General features: G+C 44.3%; 3 protein-coding genes across 4 annotated transcripts in view; 1 reads left to right on the top strand and 2 right to left on the bottom strand.

Moving 5' to 3' along the window:
* The window catches only part of ADAM17 (ADAM metallopeptidase domain 17), a 35,543-nt gene extending 29,175 nt beyond the window's left edge, over positions 1 to 6,368 (top strand). The window contains exons 16-19 of the mRNA XM_039715677.1: positions 745 to 823; positions 2,011 to 2,099; positions 2,732 to 2,788; positions 4,341 to 6,368. Coding sequence (XP_039571611.1) covers positions 745 to 823; positions 2,011 to 2,099; positions 2,732 to 2,788; positions 4,341 to 4,691 — 576 coding nt within the window. The 3' untranslated portion in view covers positions 4,692 to 6,368. The remainder of the gene's footprint in view (positions 1 to 744; positions 824 to 2,010; positions 2,100 to 2,731; positions 2,789 to 4,340) is intronic.
* Positions 6,369 to 7,966: 1,598 nt separating this feature from the next.
* Positions 7,967 to 13,719, bottom strand: IAH1 (isoamyl acetate hydrolyzing esterase 1 (putative)). Its single transcript, XM_039715680.1, has 6 exons — positions 13,549 to 13,719; positions 12,439 to 12,491; positions 11,842 to 11,990; positions 10,853 to 11,014; positions 8,961 to 9,079; positions 7,967 to 8,290 (listed from the first exon to the last, which is right to left on the bottom strand). Exons 1-6 carry the CDS (start codon positions 13,627 to 13,629, stop codon positions 8,123 to 8,125), a joined length of 732 nt encoding a protein of 243 aa, XP_039571614.1. The 5' UTR covers positions 13,630 to 13,719; the 3' UTR covers positions 7,967 to 8,122.
* A 635-nt stretch (positions 13,720 to 14,354) lies between these two features.
* Positions 14,355 to 17,434, bottom strand: part of CPSF3 (cleavage and polyadenylation specific factor 3) — a 19,615-nt gene continuing 16,535 nt past the window's right edge. For both annotated transcript variants that reach the window (XM_039715678.1, XM_039715679.1), the window contains 3 exons: positions 16,930 to 16,999; positions 16,252 to 16,348; positions 14,355 to 14,785 (listed from right to left, as the gene is read on the bottom strand). In XM_039715678.1, coding sequence (XP_039571612.1) covers positions 14,684 to 14,785; positions 16,252 to 16,348; positions 16,930 to 16,999 — 269 coding nt within the window. In that variant the 3' untranslated portion in view covers positions 14,355 to 14,683. The remainder of the gene's footprint in view (positions 14,786 to 16,251; positions 16,349 to 16,929; positions 17,000 to 17,434) is intronic.

Here is a 17,434-nt window from a genome sequence, read left to right as displayed (position 1 = left end):
ACAAAGGAGGGGACTGAGCACTGCCATAAGCTTGGTTGGGTTTGCAGCACTTGCCTTTTCAGTTGTTCCCGTTAGCCCAATTAGTTTTTATTCCAATAATTCAGGTCAGGGAGCAATCACATGGAAATCCAGCCAGCAGTATGTGAAAGGGGCAGTGAGCCTGTGGCAGGGAGACTGGTGGGCTGCTGGCATTCAGTGGCCTTTTCCATGGTGCAGCTGCATGGATACCTGCAGACCCCAGTGGCTGGAGCTAAACTGGGTGCCAGCAGAAGAGAATTTGGGAGGGCATGTCCCAGTCCTTCTGCTGGCAGATCTGGAAGATCAAGGTTCTGCTGTGTTAAACCAGCACAGCCAACTCTGGGAGTGAGTTTGTCTGTAACCTTGGGCTCCTGAGAGCTGCAGCCTTCTTTGTGGATAATGGGAACTGAGGCTTCCAGTGTTTAAATCTCTCCAGAAACATGTTTTATGTCCCCTAACGTGGGCCAAAGGTGGAGTGGATTTTGCACGTTTTGAACAATAAAATTTTCTGATTCAGACCGCAATTGAATTCAAACTGGTTTGATAAAAATAAAGGCAGTAAAAATGGACTGCTGCTATTGGGCAAGAGAGTAATTCTGTATTCAGAATGTAAACGAAGTCATGCTGTGTCTGTATTCTCATTTCATTACTGTCATTGTACCTCCCTCTCCAAGAAGGCAGTACTTAATACTTGGGTAGTATAAGATCATTTTGTTACTTTTGCAGGGCAAATGCGAGAAGCAAGTACAGGATGTGATTGAACGATTTTGGGATTTCATAGACCAACTCAGCATCAATACTTTTGGTAAGATACACAACCATAGCCTTTGGGGATTTCTGAGTTCATGACATGAACCTCTAAATCCTTGGGGGGAGTTAGCTGCCTGGATTTATTCACCAAGTGCAAGGATGGCTGTGCTTGCGATATATCAAAGTGTATTTTTGCCTGAAGTTTGACACTACTGATCTCACCTTTTAAAGCTGAAAGGATGGGAGATTGTGTTGCATTTTTCTACTCCAATTTTTTCCTAGGCATCTTCCAAGCTTGTGAAAGGGATGATAGCTTCTTGTCTGAGTATCAAGAACTAGGTCAATTAGGAAAAAAGCAAGTAACAGTCAGTCTCTTTAGAGGTCAGCTAGATTCAGCAGGGTATAAAGTGGGCCTCTCAGTGGGATTTAAATGTCAACAGAGGAGGAGGGGAACACTTCCTTTCTCTGTCATTTAAGAAAACCAGAGGTCACACACCTCAAGCTGTGCCCATGCTGAGTCACTCCCTGTGACTGAGTGGGCCTTCCTGGTCTTGATCCCAACTGTGCAACCCAAGCAGGTGTCATGTCACCTCACCCCAGGTGTCACCTCACCCCAGGTGTCACCCCCAGTGTCTCACTCTGTTACTGGCACCAGACAAAACCCGTGGTTAATCTGGTGCTGTGTCATGAGCCCTGTGTGTGCTCATGGCACCACTGTGCCTGCACAGTGCAATTATCTGAGCTGCAGCTTTCAATTTCACGTTTCAGGGACAAAAAATTGTTTCTTAGGTAACTGAGAAAGCTATTTAGTCTGCTTGGATAGAGGCAGTTTTTGAATCTTTGGCATCCAGATATTTTGTGTGTGGAGGCAGGTAGAGATCAAATGACTGCTACATCAGAATGTGGTCATGGACTCGCAGTGTGTCTTGTATAAGGGAGAGGGGCAGCTTGGCTGGCTCAGTATAGGCTGTTCCAAAACAACCCACATTCACTATTACAGCCTGACAGCATTTCTCTTCAGAGAACAACAGAGAAAAACCTGTTATTGTTAACATACTGGATAGAGATTTTTAAATTGTGTAGTTTTATCTTTGCCTACTCCAAAGTAGACAGCCTGTGCTTCTCTAAGCAATTCTGAGGCTTCACTTGCCTGAGCAGTGGCTGCAGAAGGGGGGATAGGTGTGTGTGTGTTCATGAAACAGTATTTGGTGGGCAACTGACAGATCTGAACTGGTTCCACAGGGAAGTTCCTGGCAGATAATATAGTGGGCTCTGTGCTTGTCTTCTCCTTACTGTTTTGGATTCCTCTCAGCATCCTTGTGCACTGTGTGGTGAGTAAGCTGTCTTTGAGATGACTGCTCTGTTGGATTTTGCTGTGAGAACACGCTTCATATGTGAACTGGCAGATGGCTGTGGGAGAAATGATGGGAAGCTTTTAGCAAACCCTGGGGGGAAATCCAGCATATGTAAGGCTTACTGCTCCTTCAGTAGGCAAAACTCTTGCTAAACTCTGCCAGGCCCTGGCAGACCCACTGCTCCCATGACTATTCCCTGGAGCCTTTCCCATTCTTTCCCAGGCAGATTTTCTTTCTCTGCCTTCTGAGTTCCACCCAAGTATAATTTTAGTATTTTTATCATTAAAAACAAAGTCTTCTAAAGCCCTGTGAAGAAAAGACACCCACATTTTGAGAGAAGACCCAGAGTGGGAAGTGATCTTAGTTGATCTTGCGTGGATGGATAAAGAGTCAGTGAGCTCATGGCCACTTAGAGTGTGGACATGTGGTGTGTGGGCTTGGAGCAAAGGGATGCTGTGCCCACAAGCACTCCTGGGATGAATGGGAAGGCATGGGAAGTAGGGGAAGGGAAGTAGGGGACCCCCACAAAGTGCTGAGTCCCTGCAGGAGAAACAAGTCTTTGCCATAGGGAAATTAACTTTCTTATTTTGTTGTGTGTTTTTCAATAGGACAAGAAATTGGACAAGCAGTATGAGGAGAACACAAAGTCCCTGTTCTGCCCCAGTGTAAGTTGCTGTCTAAGTCTGGATTGCCAGAATGCTGCCCCATGTGTATTGGAAAACCTGAACCTCAGGTGTCTGCAGAATAATAAGAGTAGTAAGAGAGAGCCCCACGCTGCACAGGGCTCAATCCATGAGAGGGGAAGCTGGTTTCTGAACAAGCCTGTGTTCACTCTTACCAAGCACTGCAGGGTCTGATTCCTCCTTCCTGTTAGAGCTGAGCCTTGTTGGCAGAGCCCCTCTGGTGCAGCAGAGAGGGGCAGGAGACCCTCTGGGGCTGCACCCGTGCCCGGCATCCCCTCAGCACAGCACACTGGGCAGCACCACCACAGGCTGCCAGTTCCCAGCCACTGGAGTCACTGGAGCATGAGGCTCAAAAATCTCTGCAGAATGCAGTGTCTGTGCTGCAGAATGGCTGCTTGCAGGAGGTGGCTTCTAGCAGCAGATGTGCTACAGCCTTCCAGTTGCTCAAGGGTCACATCAGCAGCACTTCTCACCTTGCAGATAATGAGCTGGGAGAAGGGAAAGAACAAAAAAGTGCCAAGATAAATTTTAATTACAGTCCAGCACGGGGCACCTTGTGACATAGAGGTTTGGGTATTTTTCCTGTTCCTATTAAGAACTAAAATACTCAGTTAAGGAAAAGTTCTGTTAGGGGAGGGGAAAAAAGCCTTGCAAAGCTCTCCTTGTACAACCATTGGAAGAAGCATACTGAAGTTGGAAACCACGGAGGCAGAATGCCTTTGTCATCTACTGTGACAGGACTGAGGGTGATCTTAGTTTGAGTGCCCCAGAGCTGTGACATGAGAAAAGTTATCTTTGTGCTTCTTACCTGCATTCAATTGAGAAAATCCCAGAGGCAGGAGAGACAGCACATGTACAGCCAATGCTCTCCTTGCACCAGCAACAGTTTAACAAACAGATTTCGTGACTTCTGAATCTGCTGAGGATGGAGAGTTGGGAAATGGTAGCAGGTAAACATCTCATTCTTTCCCAGTATTAGCATTTGCTGAGCTCCTTGGGGAGTTTTTATGCTTAGAGATGTCTGGATATTTTCCAAACCATCCTGAAATAGTAGCAGACATCAATGGACTTGAACTTAATCTGGGTTGAGTACGATGACACCGATCCCTGCAGTGTTTGACCCTGTGTTCAGTGCAGCTCTTGTACATGAAACCATGAACTCTCCAAGCTGGAGAACTGGAATATGCTGTACCTTGGACTGTTTCCCTGCAGTGAGCTCTGTGCCATGTAGCTTGACCCTGCATTTCCAGTCCTAGGCTTTGCCAAAGCAGTTTGGGCCCCAGAAAAAAAGGGCCATCTCATCAGCTCTTCCCGGTGAGGCTGTCACCTGTGGTGCTTTATACAGAGGAGGAAGCAGAGACAGAACAGCCTTTCTGCCTTCAGGGAGCGGCACGGAGGACACGGCAGCCTTTAAGCTGTTCCCACAGGAATGCAGCTGCTCCTCAGAACGTGCCTCCTCCCTTTAAAAATGCTGCTGTCCCTGCACTGGCTGCTGGTTGCTTTTGCCGGTGACGTGGCCGCTTGTGTCTTGCAGAACGTGGAGATGCTCAGCAGCCTGGACTCGGCCTCCGTCCGCATCATCAAGCCGTTCCCCGCGGCGCAGGCGGCGAGCCGGCCCCAGCCGCTGCAGCCCCTGGCGCCCGCGCCCGCCGCGCCCGCGCCGCCCAAGCAGGAGCACCAGCGCATGGACACCATCCAGGAGGACCCCAGCACCGACTCGCACATCGACGAGGACGCCTTCGACAAGGACCCCTTCCCAAACAGCAGCTCTGCCGCCAAATCTTTCGAGGACTTGACAGACCATCCTGTCATCAGGAGTGAGAAAGCTTCGTCCTTCAAACTGCAGCGCCAGAACCGGGTGGACAGCAAAGAAACAGAGTGCTAGTGCCCTGCTGCCTGCTAAGTGTAGGGCTCCTGTCTGCAAAACAAGGATCTGAAACCATTTCATTTCTATAAATATAAATATATGTATATATATTTTTGTGAGGGAGTGGGAGAATAAGGAAGTGACCTACTGCAGATGCTGGTCATGTGTATGACCTTCCTTAAACTACATTTATTAGAGCATTATATCTTTTAAAAAGGAAAATCCGAACTAGAACTGGCTTGTTTTTGAAGCTTTTTGGATTTGTTTTTCTACTTCCTTGACCTTTAACATTTCCTTCAACCTGTGGTGCAAAGCCAAATGTCCTGATGGATATTGGATTGTGTATATCAGCCTTTTTTTATAATTTAATATTTTGTAGTCTCACAGCACTGATAGACAAAATTAAGGGGCTTTTAAAACCAAAATGAACTCTGCAGTATGTTCCATAATAGAGTAGATAATTTAGCAGTTTAAGGTACATGTAACCAAAAGCCTAAGCAAATGCCTTGAGAACAGAAAGTGTAATGAAATGGATAAAAATACAGTCTTGCAGCATTCAGTACAATGCATAATCAGAATAAAGCAACATAAAAGGCCCAGCTTCTGTATAAATAAAAGGATCACAGAGGCTGTTACACTGGACTGGCTGTACACGGTGCATGAGAAATGCTCCTCTAGCATGAAACTCTTCTGCCTCAGTGGTGAGGCTGCCTTGTCGTGGTGGCTTTTGTTGGGAGCTTCCCACTCTGCACTAAAGTTTGTGTGTCGCAGGTGTCTGGTTGGAGAAAGAAGCTTAAAGAAATAATTTATGCAGATGACATTTTAAACTGCTGTTTACAGCAGTTTTGGTGCAGAAATGTTTCTCCAAATGTTATTTTAAAACAGGCAACACTATTGTTGAAATTTTCAAATTACTGAGCTCAGTTTTCTGTGGTCTCTGTGGCCTTTGGAAGCTCCTACTGCATGAATGACGGGAAAAAATCACTCCATTGCAGGGGAGGCATTTGTTTAAAAACAATTGTGAATTGAATAAAGAAATAAACCCTTGTAAAACTTGCAGGGTAAGTATAAGGAGGAGATTTTGTGAATACAGATACTCACACAGGTAGTAAAACATGATGTAAGAAGCTGATAATTGGATGGTGTCTTCTGTACAGCTGGAGATCCCTCAGGTGAGCTGGGACTGGCCCATGAGCGTTGTTTTAGCTTGGCAGCAGATGGACTGACAGAGTGGAGTCACAGAGCAACTGTCCTGGCAGTACAGCAGCACCTTCATTCTGCAGCTGGTTTCTCCCACAATAATCTATTGATTAAACTGACAGAACGTGGCCAAGGGCAGAACCATTTAACTCTTGCAAGCCTGGACTCAGGCACAGGGAAGCGCGGCTGCGGTGAGCCCATGTTTTTAAATGTGAGGGAAAGGAACTGAACCTGTGCTGCAAAGCTGTGTGAGTGCTCCCTCTCCTCCACACCCAAGGATACTTGTTACACTAGTTACTTGAATGTGTGCCTTATGGTATTCCTGTCTGACTAGCTATTATGTTTTATATACTGGTTTTGAACTTTGTTTGGGGTTGTTTGTTTTTGTTCAGGTTTCTTTTTTTGATTCAGTGCAAAGTACACATGTGAGGAGTTAATTTAATTCCCAACAAAATAAAATAAAAGCTTTTTTTATTAAAAAAATCAGTTAAACAAGAGCTGTTTCTATGCCGTCCTCTTCTAAAAGATCTCCATTCTCTGGTTGTCAAAGCCTGGGTTAAAAGTCTGGCATGCAGCCAGGCAGGATTTCTGACTACTCCTTTCTGAGCTCAGCTGCTGCAGAGGCCAGACCTGCACCATGAGGGCTGGAGCTGGTACTGCCATGTGCCCTGCAGATTATCATCAGTTCAGATGGTGACACGAAATGCCTGAGGAATGGGACTGTGCTCAAATGCTGTTCAGCTCCCAGATCTGTGAGTACATGTTCTCAACACAAAGGTCTTTACATCCCAGGTGAAAACCATGCAGTGGCAGGTGCCTGGGAGCATGAAAACAGAGATTTGGAGCAGGCCTTGGAAATCACTGAATCCATTGCCCAGCCCGAGCTGTATTCCAGCAACTGAAAGCAGTACTTGCATGTTTGTTCGTAACATCTAAGGCAGGAAGAGCCAGAGCTTCCCTCTAGGAACCCCTTTGGCTGTTCAGCCAATATTTTCTGAAAGCATTTATTACAGAAAGGATAGTCCTGTTTAATACTCATAAATATTTATATATTAAACTTGCTTCTGCTCTGGCTCCAGGCACATGAAAAATACTTATGGTTCAGTTTATAACACTGTTACATAGTAGATGACAGGTCTTGGCCAGCTTGTCTTAATTATTTAATGAAGCAAAGGGAGTCTAATGGCACTAACAGTGCAGGACAGCATGAGAGCCTCTCATTACTCTCACCCCCTACATAACAGCACACCTGTTCTATGCCAACATAACTGTTAATACAGCCCAGAACTATGGAGGGGCTATATTTGCAGTGATATTTTTATGTGTGGTTAGTTGTATCCTCATTTTTGCTGCTATCTGGCTTGCTAGACAATCATTTCCCAAACATTTTTTCCATACTTGTTGAATTTCATTTAGGTTGCAGACAATGGGGTTTTTTGTTTGTAAAGGCAGTTTTGTAGTTTGTGTTCTCTTGGCCAAAACCTGCATAGTCTGCAGTACTTATGTGTTAGCTGAGTTGTAAAATTATTTTAACAACTCACTTGAAAGGTCTTCTTAACTTGATGGCAAATGGCATACGATGCAGCTTTGTCAGCAGAGATGCAGACCTTTCCTAGTTTCTCCAAGGTCATATATCACCAGTTTCATACTGCTCAAAAACATGCACTGGTCAGAAACCTGTGCCTATACAGAAGAGCTGGGTATAAAGAGCTGCTGCTGGTGCCAGAGTAAGTTAAATTTTAAAAGCCCTGCTCTAAACTACTCTCTATCAATACCAAAGCCACACTAAAACTTAGGGAACTGCTGTTCCTGCTGTACTACATCCACATAAATGAATTTGGACTGACACTAATGGCTCTTGACAAACTCCACACTACTGCCTCTTCCAAGCCCCTCTGTGTTTAAAGCAAGTAGATGGGATTAATCACAGTGCAGTCCCCAAAGCTCAGCAGGAACTGCTCAGGGCAGCCTCTATCCCTCGGCTATGGAACAGCTGAGACTCATTTTCCTCTGAGTCCTCCAAGGAAAGAGCTACTCATCCCCACAGCTATCCTGGAACAGCAGCATGAAGAAGAACCACCGCAGGACACACCCCAAGTGGTCTCACCTTTATTCTCCCACAGACCAAGAGAAGGGGACAGAGGAGAGCATTGCTGGGGACTCCCCAGTGTCCTGTTCCCTGAGGACACAGTTTGCAGCATGCTGCTGGACACTGAGCTGGCTCTGTCTGGCTCCTCCCTGCAGGGCTGTCACAGAAGACTGGCCTCGGGGTTCGTGTGGTCCACGTCACGCCAGTAAGGAAGCAGTGAAGGAAGAGCAGACAGTTTGTTTTCCAGGCGTGACCACAGCTGAGCTGCTAGAAAGCTGTTGCCTTTTGTCGATAAATGAAGACCATCAGATAAATACGAAGAGAAATCCTACAAGTGAGGTTAAAACCATTTATTAGTGGATTTGCTAGCTGCAAAGAGACAGCCTTTAGTAATTCTTCAAAGTCAGCTGGTAAACTGGTTTAATTTTTCACTGTTTATGTTAAAATATTAAGAGAATGTTCTGATGGCCAAAATCACTGCTATTCATCACTAAAAGACCATAGGATTAAGTGATGTAATCAAAAGTCAGCAGTCTACTGCACTGGGGAGAGAAAATGTTCAGGGTCCAAACTAGAGTTACCTACTCACAGGAAAAGTGTGCAGTCTCCCATGGATGAGTTTGGGTATTTGGCCAGAAGCATCAGCAACACCCTTGTGCAACCACATCTGACCTTGAAATGAGCCCAACACTGCACAGTGGGTTGGACAAGAAACCTCCAGAGGCCCCTTCTAACCTAAACTATTCCATGACTCAAGTTCAAGGAAAAGGCTACTTAGATATAATGTACTCAGGATATTTGCTAACCAAGCACCATGGCCAGGCTGCACACAGCTTTATTTCTATGAAGCACTCTGGATTATTTTTGTCCTTCCCTACAGTGTAATTTGGATGTATTTTGTAGCATTTCAGTGATAACACAGCACCACTGGCTCCTCTGTGCTAAATGATGCGTTTCCCAGTTTGTGACAGTTTCAACTATTTCTGATTTCATGGTACCTGATTCCTCTGCATCAGGCTCCAGAGGTCGAGCACCTCGGTGCCGCAGTCCCGGGCGGCCTGCACGCAGGCCTGCGCGTACTGCCCCGTGGTGCCGTTGCTGCGGTTCAGCTTCTCACCTGCCAAGCAGAAACAAGGAGAACATCCAGAGCCCGCCACTGATGCAGCACCATTTCACTCCTCTGTGGCACACACCATCTGCATCAGGCGTTAAACCAGCAGACACAACCAATCACAAACTAAATCCAAAGCACAGCAATGTCAGTGGCTGGGAGCTACAGCTTGTGTGGTCTTTTTTCAGGGCACCCTTTGCTTCTGTCTCTTTGAAAATGTCTCTTTTGAAGAAAAGCATCAGGTTGAGAGAGAAGCAAGAGCAACAAGCAGACAGTGTAAGTCTGCTGCTCACAGCTCTCACCTTCTGGCAAGCTTCAGGTGAAAGCAGTGCTTAGATTTAAAACTCTTCATACACCTACTAAGGCAGGTAAAAGAGTTAAGTAAATGGAAATCTATTTACAAGTTGCCTTCTGCTTTTTGTCTGAGTCCACATTGAACTGCTCCTTGCAGTAGCCCTCTTGCTACTTTTTGCACCTGGATGAAGGCTCCTGTGAACATCACCATCCTCCTGCTTCCCATCTCTCCTTTCCTCTGAGATCTGACAAAACCAGAACCAGGCAGAGAACTTCTCCTTGGTATTGGAGGGCAGACGGGCTGATACTGCTGCTTATTGTGCCCACAACACTTCATTTGTGGTCCATGGTCTGAGATCACCCTGTCTTTTGTTCCATCCCTAGCCAGTACTCTCTTTTAGACACGTTTGCAGATTCAATGCTCTAAATTCAAGTTTCCTCCATCCCTACCCCATAAAAAGGACACTTTTAAGAGGAAAATGGATTAACATTATAAGTGCTTCTTGACAGCTGGAAGCCAGATAAGCAGCATTTGGGTGTGCCCACATGACATCACATCAAAGTCTCCTAATGCAAATTCATACAATAATGTTGTCTGATTTAACACAGTTTAAATTTAGAGTCATCTTCAAAGTTATACTACTTTGATTGAAAACATGACTCAGGATATGCAACACCACTTAAATCATAGAAAACTGTGCCATGAAGGCACCACCTCTGTATCTATATATATGTATATCTATGTACTATATATTTGTACCTGACCTAACTCAGAAAATTTTTATAAATGTGCAAGAACTGGACGAGGTGTCCCAACAGAAAAGAGCACATTGCTCTCAGGAAGTATAAACTGCCACTGCTGGAGTCAATGGGATTATGGCAATTTCCACCAGCTCAGTAACATGAAGTAAGTGGTGCTATTATGTCTCTAATTTTAGAATAAGCTTAAATAACATAATGGGAAATAATTTAACTACCTTTTTCTTCTTTTTCAAGCATTTTTATTAGCATCCTTAGAATATTATATTCTCTGGCATTATTTTTATTAACTTTAAAATAATCCTGGCTAGGATATCACAGCTTATCCAAACAGATGTGAAATCTGCTGTACCCAGTAAAAACTTTTCTAAGGCCCACAATGCCAACGTTTCTTCAGTTATTTGTATTATTCTGGAAGCTGCTGGGACATGACAGAATCTGCCTAGGACATGTTGACAAACCCCACGTTCTTCAAGGGCAGCCACTTCTGTCAGTTCTATGCGTTAACAGATCAATCAACACTTTGGAAAGGATGTTTGTCATTACTTGGCAGTTACTCCATGAGCTTATCCAGAAGTTGTTTAGTAAAACAGCAGCCCCTTTCCAAAAAGAACATGACTGTAATATGGCACACACATGAAGGAAATCACCTGAAAACCTGGGATCTGTCACTTACACTCCACTGGTAAAATGCAGAAATTCCATCCATCCTCATCACTGCTTTACCTTTGGCAAGACATGCCTTTTCCCAAGCTGATTCCTGAAGAGGTGGGGGTGTTATCAAAATAATCTTGTCTGCAGTAATGTCTACTGACTTCAGGTACTGCACCATGCTCTTCAGGTTGGCGGCGTACTCCTCCAGAGGCACGTGCTGCTTGGGGTTCAGCTCTGTCAGGGGTGCAGCACATGATCAGTGGGGCTGAGCTCCCTGCAGCCTTCTTACACAGCATAACAGCCCTGTTGCACATATGGCCATGGACACACCCTTCCAGGATGCAGTTCCTCTCAGTCATGGATTTGGGAAGTATGGTAGGAAAATTCTGTTCCTCAATACCCAAAGCAGACAGATCAAGAGTTTAAAGACAGCATTTCCAACAGGCAAATAAGGCACAGAGAAAAAAAATCAAACAGTTGGGTTTTTTTAAGATGCTTTTTTCACAACTTAGTATCTTATATCAGAAAACATAATCACCTCAAACCTCACCTGAACCAAAACCCGAGATTTCCAATATTCTTGGATGCAGAGAAAATTTTGTAAAGGCCCATGGACATACAGTCAGTCCTGCATGCACTTATCATTTTGATCAGACTCTGCATCCTGCTAAGCTTATCTGAAAGAGAATCCAAATGCTGCCTTCCCTCCTCCCCTCAGCCCATCTGCCAAGAACTCATCAGTCTCCTTTGAAGACAGAAGGAACAGCTGGATGCCCAACTCCAATTTTAGGCAACTGCTACACAACTAAGTCCTGAGCCTCCTGAAATTTATTTGTCTAATATTAAAATTTGGTGATAGGGAGAGGCACTGCATGCTTTAAATAAAAATGAAATGACAGAAAACAAAGTTCTATATAAATGGAAAGAGAGTAATCAGTTCCTGGAGAAGCAGCAGGAAAAGCCTGTTCCGAAATGTTCTGCCTATTTTGCTAAACTGTAAAACTGTTTTAAGAGAACAGCTCACAGGAAAAAAGAAAAAGACAGAAAGCAGGCTACTCTACCTTTCAAAGCACTGTCATTGGCTCCAAAGAAAATAGTAACTGCAGCAATACTGTCAGCACTAGTACTTTCAGTGATCAGTCTTGGAAGAATCAATTTAGCCCATCTGGTGTTGTAGCCCGAGATCCCACGGTTCACAACATCACATTTTCTGAAACAAGAGACACATATCAAAAAGAACATCTCTCCTCTGTCCACCAAAACAAAATTTTGGAAGGTTTGAACCATTCTCTCAGGCTATCTGCCTCCATGCCTCTCAGGAAAAATGAGATGTCACACGAGTTTTCAATGGGATCATGCTTTGAAAGTGCACACACAGGCTGCACATGTACTGTTTACCTGTTACACCACAGAACCAGGACAACAATCCTGACAATCACTAAGGAATTTTTGATTTCCACTCAAGCTTTGAGTGGAAACACACAATGAGTATATCTACCAGTTCTGGGCATGCTGCCCAGAAGGCAGTTCCACTTCACTAAATAAATAAATGTCAACAAATAAACATGTACTAAATATTAACTGCTGCTGGTTTTCATTTAGAAAAGCTGCATGACTTTCTGCAAGCTGGAAATTACTTCTGAAATTTAAGCTCTTACCTGACCAGTCTCTCAGCAAGGTATGCCCCCCAGCCATTTTCCTGGAAGGAGTACTGAAAACAAGGAAAATGGTTAGATCCTCACTGGAAGAACTTGTTCCCCAGAGCTTAGCCCCACCACTGGCACCTTTGCACCTGGACAGCTTTTGTGCATGGCCTCTGGCACTGCTGCTGGTGCATTTCCTCCCTCCCTGCCCTGTCCCTCTGAGGGCAGAGTCCTGGTGTCACCCAGGCACACCACTGGCACCTGAGGCAACACAGGGCTGGTACCTCTGGAGGGACAGATCTTGTGGTCCCTTCAAAATCCAGACTGTCGTTGGACTGTAGCTTCATTTTGGCCTGTGAGGGTTTGCTGTGTTTGCTGGAATATTTTTCTACTTTATTTCTACGATTCTTTCATTCTGAAGAGCACCTCTCAAAAATCCTCCCTCTTCATGGAGTTCAGTTTAATACCTACCTCTTCCAGAAACACAAAAAGGAATTCCTTCTCCTTATTCCCAGCGCTGCACCATCCTCTCTGCTACAATTCTGCAGTGAGTCGGCTTAGACACCCATCTCCCATTAAAGATAAACCTGGTCTCTGGTTAGTTTTTCATCAGAGCAGCTCCGTGACGCACCACCCAACCCACAGAACAGAAGGCAGGGACCCAAAATCATCGCCAAAAAGCTGCTGCTGCCTCAGAGATGTCCAGCAGGCGCAGTCAGCGCAGTGGAGGGGCTGTGTCCGGGCTGGGTGAGCTGGACACAGGGAGCAGGGATGCAGGAGCCCGAGGGCACAGCACAGGTCCCTGCAGGCGCCACGGGCAGTACGCTGGCCCCGGGATGGAAAATGCCCCTGACACCGGAACATCGCAAGCTACACCTTCACCTCCACACAGCCACCTCAAGAATTTCTGTGAGGCGGCTCCGAATTTCTCACTCGCCCACCGAGAGCGCAGGCCCCGGCACAGCCTCAGGCGGCTCCGGGGCCGAGGCCGGGGCCAGGAGCGCTCCCGGACCGAGCCTTTCCCGCCGCCGGCAGCGGCGCCCAGACCAACGCCGGCATGCTGCCGGCATGCTGGGCAGGGCGCTCCCTGCGGGAATGGCGGGGCCGGGCGCGGGCGGGCAGTACCTCAGTGATGGAGTCTCCGAAGAGAACGACGCGAGGCCAGCGCAGCAGCCGCCCGCGGGCTCCCGCCTCCGGCAGCGCCATGGCCGCGGCCGGACATCCGCCGGGAGCGGCGGCCTCGCCGCTTCCTCCGCAGCGGGAAACGGGGCGGGCCGGGGGAAGGCTCCGGTTCCCAACCGCGTTCAGGCTCCAGCCACACTCAATCTTTTCTCCTCAAAAGGCTCAGCGGCGCAGGTGCGCGGGGAGGGCGCGCCGGGGACCCAGCCCTCACACACCCCTCGTGGGCTGGAAGCGCTCCCCACAGAACGCGCGCAGTTTCACGGTCTTTATCTGTTTCAAAGAGGGACTTCCTTCTTAAGAAAATGCAATTATCTCATTTAAAAGACTACATACTGTCTAGCGTGCTAACGACACAATCTGGGGAGGAAAGTGTCGCTAATTGTCTAGATCATCGTTTGACAACAGCAGCAGCTACCTCAGAGCATCGGCCACGCTGTATTTGGAATTCTGCTCTGTCCTGCAATGTCTGATATTCCCTGTCCCTTCTCCCAGGCCGGGGTGGTCACCGACCTGGGGCAGACGGGGCTGTCACAGGTCATAAGCCCCACTTCTCTTGCTGGTGGTGGTGTTCCTCTAGTCCAGTTAAAGGCAAGCCAGCAGGCCGAGTTTCAAAGTTCCAAACTAACCCCACCATAAAAACATGGATTCTGTTTTCAGTTGTGTTCAAGACTCTTTTGACTTCATGCTGATACAAGCATGCAGGAAATCACTTCCTCAACAGGAACAAAACTATATATGCAAACTCAATATATCCAATTTATCCTCCAACTGGTTTTAATATTCCAAAATACAAAACTCCATTTAATCTTTGTAATTCTGAATCAGATTAAGAGTTATTTCTTGTATGTGCACATAAGAGAACATATGCACACTTTGCCTGATTTAATTGCATCTATATGCACAAATACAGTTGTTATGAGGTTGCTGATCCAGTATGTGAAATTACTCAGCACTTTCAGATTCACAGCATTGAAACCTTTAACTTATTCAAGAAAAAAATCTATTTACTTGTAAAAAATATCTCAAATAAATTGAAAATTTAAAAGATTTTTTTAGACATCCTAAGTATCTACAGAGGTCAGTATACAGGGCTGAGGGCATCATAAAGCCTCTGTGCTGCCAGTTCCACCATTTCACGAAGGGATTCGTCGTCTTCGCTTCCTGGCTCACAGTCAACTGTCTGGGAACAGAAAGAGAAGGATGTCACAACATGGGCACTGCACACTCCCTGTCAGCACGCAAATGCTCCAAGGGGAAACCAAAAAGCAGCCATGGAAATGATCAACAGCAGCACTGTATGTTTTTCACTGCTCTGCCAGCATGTAGAGGAGTCCAGAGAAGACTCAAGCAAGTCCTGCTGAGGAGCAAGAAGCTTAATTTTGAGTCTTATCCTCAAAAGTGCAATTTAAAATGCATTAAGTTTTGTGGATTACACTTCATTTGAAATCAAATAAAATCACACAAGATTCAGTTCCTGGAGATTTTGTTTTATCTGTGAATTCACTCACACTGTATATTAGGTTAACACTGCAAAACACATGCAGTCACTAGAGGTACAGGCACCACACTGATGTTCCCAAACACATGATGACATTTACACAAAAATAATCCAAATAAATTAATTTTTTTTACTAAAACAGATTTTCCTAGAGAAAGATGCCCACCCCAAACATGAAACTTGATCTACATTCCTGACTGCTCTACCTCAGAAACAAAGGAGAGCATTTGAATAATAATACTGTTCTTGGTCCTGTGGCCTTTCTAGACTCTATACCTCCTTTAATTCAGTATTAACTTGTTACTCTTCTGATTTTTCCAACCATAAAGGTTTGGGGGGAAGAAAAAAGGCACTTAAAACAGCAAACCATTACATGCATTTAATGTTATCTAGCAATGTTACTGAAACTGTGTTAACTGTGAGAGCACTGTGTAAATATGTTTGCAGAACACTTAAAACATTTGCTGTGACCCCTTAAGGAGAGCATGTGAGAGGTGCTCCATAGAATGAATGTACATTATATTATTACTATGAATAGAGGCAATACACAAGCTGTGTTTAATATGTTATTAGTAATGACAAAGTTGATATGTTAAATGCTTAAGAACATGAAGGACATGGCTTTAACCATTCTTTACAGTTTTAAATTATTCAAATTACTAGGTGTGATGGCTTCTTAAAGCACTCTTCTAACATGCATGCCATCCAATTCTGTAAGCTATTAAATTAATAAAGTATTTCTTTTTGTTAGTGTTTCAGGCTTTCAGTTTAGCTCCAAAAGGATCAAGACGACAAAAAAGTGATTAACAATATTCCTACCCTGTAACTGTTCAATTATTCAGACCACAGCCATGCTTTAAAAGCATTAAACAAATTGTGGGTTAACTCTTCTACAGTTTGTCTTCTACAATCTTTCTTTATTCTTTTTTTTTTCATACAACTGAGCTGCTGAAAAATACTGCAGTTTTTCCCCAGATGTACTGCATTTTCTGCATAAACATTGCTAGCATTTTTTAGTTAAGAATGCTCTCTGTTTTGACACCGAGTACATTTCCTTAGGAAGTGAGTACATGACAGTGCAGGCAGCCCTGTGTGCCAGACAGGAGAGAGCTGAACACAGCACACACAGAGTGCTCTGCTTTACATACCCGGGTGTCCAGGGAAATGTTGGCAGTCTTTCCATCCACGGTGATGCACAGCACAGAGTCATCTTTGGAACTCACACAGTCCTCTCCAAACATATCCCTAAAGCAAAGAGCCAGGAGTGTAAGGCGTGGCCAAACAGCAAACTCAGGTTTTTCTATTAACCCTGAGGTCACTTTGTCATGTGAGTATCACCCTTCAGCAACAAGTATTCAACTCATTCCAAAGTAATTAAAAATATCAATCTTTATTATGACACTGGGTATCAAATAACAGAAAATATTTTACTAAAATAATCCCATCATAAACAAAGGGAAGGATTCATTTGATTTCAAAAGAGGCAAGATTTCTACACAAATAAAGGAACACACATCAGAGTAAGCTTTAAAAGAAATGTGATCCAAAGTTGTTTTCATTAACCATTTGTAGCATAACTTTTGGAGACAACTTAAAAATCTGCTTTTGGAAGACATAACTGGGCCCCGTATTCAAAATTTTAATGGTGCTGAGAACTTTTTACTGGACCTCTTTCTTTACTTAATTCCTGGCCTTCACAGAAATTAGACTGAAGTAAATTTGCATTAAATATTCTTACATATCTTTAAACCCTTTTATACTAAGATTGTTCTATTTATGTGGTTAACATTGCTCATTTTCGTTTAGAAAAAGATACACCAACTTACTGAAGCATGATCTCCATTCTCTTCCTATATACATCCATATCTATTTTTTTGGAAATCTTACTTACTGCAGCTGAAAAGAAAAAAAAAATACTTTCAGACATTTACTGGGAGGGAAAAATGGCTAATTGATAGATGCTATTCACAAATTGACTTTCCTGAAAACAATTAAAAAATTATGTGTGTTTAAACAACTCATTAAAAATGCATTTAAAAAAATGAGAGTCAAGGAAATGCATACATTTCCATTATATATTCCTGTTCTTGTCATATTTTAAAGTGAAAAATTTCACAATTCACACTCTGACTTTTTACCTCTCCTGTTTATTCTTAACACTCATTGCATCTCACATATCCTTTACTTAATAGAGAAAATAATTTACTTTTATCAGTTGTTTATAATGCCTCCATTTTCTCCTATTACACAAAACTATCACATCATGGAGGCTGGGAGCATGCAGAGAATAAAATAAAATAAAACTGGATGGTTTTGTTTTATACTGAATGT

This window comes from Passer montanus, unplaced genomic scaffold (genome assembly GCF_014805655.1).
Source record: "Passer montanus isolate IOZ18808 unplaced genomic scaffold, ASM1480565v1 scaffold34, whole genome shotgun sequence".
NCBI classification, from domain to species: Eukaryota; Metazoa; Chordata; class Aves; order Passeriformes; family Passeridae; genus Passer; species Passer montanus.
Note: the sequence above shows the minus strand (reverse complement) of the source record. Positions and strands in the feature narration are given on the sequence as shown.

Coding starts and splice junctions, on each gene's coding strand:
- IAH1 (XM_039715680.1), bottom strand. CDS start 13,629: ATGGCGCTGCCGGAGGCGGGAGCCCGCGGGCGGCTGCTGCGCTGGCCT. Junction 12,492..13,548: donor TCGGAGACTCCATCACTGAG/GTACTGCCCGCC, acceptor CCTTGTTTTCAG/TACTCCTTCCAGGAAAATGG. Junction 9,080..10,852: donor AAAGGCATGTCTTGCCAAAG/GTAAAGCAGTGA, acceptor TCTGCTTGGCAG/GTGAGAAGCTGAACCGCAGC.